Source organism: Eimeria maxima, genomic scaffold, assembly GCF_000499605.1.
Source record: "Eimeria maxima Weybridge genomic scaffold, Emw_scaff318, whole genome shotgun sequence".
Classification (NCBI taxonomy): Eukaryota; Apicomplexa; class Conoidasida; order Eucoccidiorida; family Eimeriidae; genus Eimeria; species Eimeria maxima.
This window is the reverse complement of record NW_013563806.1, coordinates 4,021-6,987: the sequence shown is the minus strand read 5'-3', so window position 1 is coordinate 6,987 and position 2,967 is coordinate 4,021. Positions and strand designations below refer to the sequence as shown.

General features: G+C 49.0%; 1 protein-coding gene across 1 annotated transcript; it reads right to left on the bottom strand.

Annotated features, from left to right (window-relative positions):
• Nucleotides 1–342: 342 nt before the first annotated feature.
• Nucleotides 343–1,242, bottom strand: EMWEY_00028070 (Cof-like hydrolase, HAD-superfamily, subfamily IIB, related; the record flags this gene model as incomplete). The annotated part of the gene is made up of 1 exon (XM_013478209.1): nt 343–1,242. The coding sequence occupies one exon, from the start codon at nt 1,240–1,242 to the stop codon at nt 343–345; it is 900 nt and encodes a 299-aa protein (XP_013333663.1).
• Nucleotides 1,243–2,967: the final 1,725 nt, after the last annotated feature.

The following is a 2,967-nucleotide window of genomic DNA, read 5'->3' as shown; positions in this document are numbered from 1 at the left end:
ACAGGAAACCAATCTAATGTGTTAGATTGATGTGCTGCTTGCTTATCTCGTTGAAATGTCAAGGTGCACGTTCTGCAACAACATTACTCCCTCGCTTCACAGGTAGCAGCACAGCCATCAACTGGTGTTGAACAGGCCACCGATGGAAAATAAACGCCACAGAAGAGTCACTAAAAGTCGGAAGCCTGGGCACGTGCTCACAAAAGAGTACTGCGAAGGCTGGAATGAGCTTCCTTCGCAGATGCTTCGTAGCTGGATGCACTCTTCCAGGCGGAATACGGTGTACTGCAAGCACGCACTCCATAAGCTCGTAAGAACAACGTATCTACAGAAGGACCCGGATCACTGCGCCTTTTCCGGCTGCTCAGGTTTGTGTGGGTAATATCCGAGCTTCTCTATCTCCTGCAGGACAGCAGATAGTGCACCTTCACTGCTGTTCACCGTGATGTAGTCGGCTGCCTCCTTGGCAACATCATCACCATCCCCGACGCACACCGCAACACCCGCTTCCTTGAACATGGGCAAGTCGTTGTCAGCGTTCCCAAGTGCAAGGACATCTTCACAATCAATATTTAAACGGCTTGAGAGCTGGAGGAGCCCGGTGCCCTTGGTGAATTCTGCGCGATGAGCGCTGAAGGCACGATCGGCCCACCTTGTGAACCCGATCTCCCCACCAAATTCCTCTCTTAGAGGTGGTAACACTGCGTCAAGCTTACTGGGATCGTCACGCACCACTGCCCGGTATTGCCCAGTGTAGGTATCATCGCGTGTACCCAGAACCGGTCCAGGCGGTGTCTTCCCGAAAGATACATTATCAAGTCCATGGGCGCTAAATGAACGAAGAAGTCGTTCCTTCTGGCCTTTGGTTAGCGGACCATCCGCGATAATATCTCCATCCCGGTCCACAACGTACGCGCCATTCACAAACACACCGGGGAAACCAAAGTACCCTATTTCCTGCAGCGTATCTGAGCCAATTACATCTTCGGTAGCCTTCGGGTCTTTCCCCGTAGCAAAAGCAATTTCTATTCCTAGCTCTTTCGCCCGCTTAAACCCTTCGATATTCCTCGTCGAAAAAACACCTTCCCCTGTAGTGAGGGTTCCGTCTACGTCTACGACAATCAACCGGATTGGGCGATCACGATGCGGGAAATGTGTCTTTTGTACACTGACCGAAATCGCTGGTCCAAAAAGTGATCCAAGTGCTAAAGAAAGGCATAACAACACCCGACGTAGTGCCATTGTTGGGGGAGGCGGAGATGCTCAGGTCTGCCGGTGGAAAACTGCGCCAACAAGGGGGAAAAGTAATGTTGGTAAAAGCGTTGCATAGACAAAGCGTAGACCTGCATAAAATTCTAGTTCATCTGCATTGTTTCTCTCTGATGTGCGGGTAATACACAACAACCCAGCGAGTGGGGACAGCAAGAACGGCGACGCGCGATCCTAATCGAAGCCTAAGCAGGGGAAACCATACTATAGGCCAAATGCTTCAGTGCAAACGTGTATACCCCTTCACTTTTTGTTATTAAGATCCTTTATCTCTTCCGGTTGCTAAAGGGGGAGGGGATTCTTGGCAGGAAGAAGCTTGTGTTTATGTGGAGTTCCTACGGTTCGGCAGACGTCGCCGTAGTACGTGTATGTTCCGAATAGATGAGGCAACTGTAACTCATGAAATCTTGTAGGTGATATTCTAGGCCTAGTTTCCACTGGCATTATCTATAGGATCCACTGGATTTAGCTTTGTACTCCCCGCAAGTCCGGTCGAGTGTACCAACGGTAGGGTGTACATGGGGTACCAACTTCTCGAGCCCGTATACTTTGCTTGAATATCAGTATATTGAACTTTTCTGACTCCTCTTTTCTCTGTGTGATGTTATCAGGGGGCATATGAAAGTGAATTTTTACTCCCCGTGTGCACCAGTACGATTTGAAACAGCCATGTAATGTGTAGCAGGTAAGGAGGGTATTCGGTCCTGTCCAACGTGCATGGCGGGCTGCATTAAAGCCACATTATACAAGCAGCAGACCCACTCCCAGGCATAGCTGTCAAGGCGCCTTCTATAAGTACAGTGTGCCCGAATTGGCACATGAACAGATACTCTGCTTTAGTAGGCAACCGGCACGCAAGCAGGATGCCTGCACGCCCACCGTAATCTTTAACAGTTCCCTGCAGCGTTGTTAAATGCACCAAAGTTTACCTGGTTCTACTTGTATTCAAGGAGGGCTAATCCAAGGACCACTGCGAGCTGCAGCGGAACCAAGTGCTTAAGATAACTGTTCCGTAAAAGCAGCTGGCCTCCATCACCAGTTTCCATGCGTCGTGGGTATAGCGGGTAAAACAGATGGAGCTGCGGGAGAGGAAGCAGCATGTCGTGCGTTGCGACGCACCTAAATATTTGGGTAGATTGCAAAACGCACTAGTCATTAAATAAGCATGAGGACACTCGTTACACATGGTAACAACGTTTAGTTCACAAGGGGCAGGTGCGATAAACGATCGTCACACCCACAGCAAGCGGCCTGCTGCATAGTAGTGAGTAGGACAGAAAGCGCCTCAAATATATATATCCTTCCATGCGTATATACTAAAATTGTTTTTAAGAACCCTTCAACAGTACGGTCACGGCCTACCCCAACAGTATGGTCACGGCCTACCCTCTTGGTTCGACGGAGACCAAAAGTCGAGAACCTCGGCAAGTTAAAGGAAACTCAATTCTTGAATCCTATCCAACGGAAATGTTTGTACTGCAAACACGGCTTGTGAGAAATGCCTCCTCCCTTTCTGACAGTCCGAACATGGGAGTTGCCGCGATGCTCGTACAGTAGGTGAGTTTCTTTCCTCTCTGGAGCTATATTTTTGTCTTCAACAAGTTCCAGAAGAGCTACACGTGTCATTGGTATATTTGGTTTTAGACTGCACGACAAGTATAATGGCGGCTATGTCGAAGTAGGGGCAATACTAACACA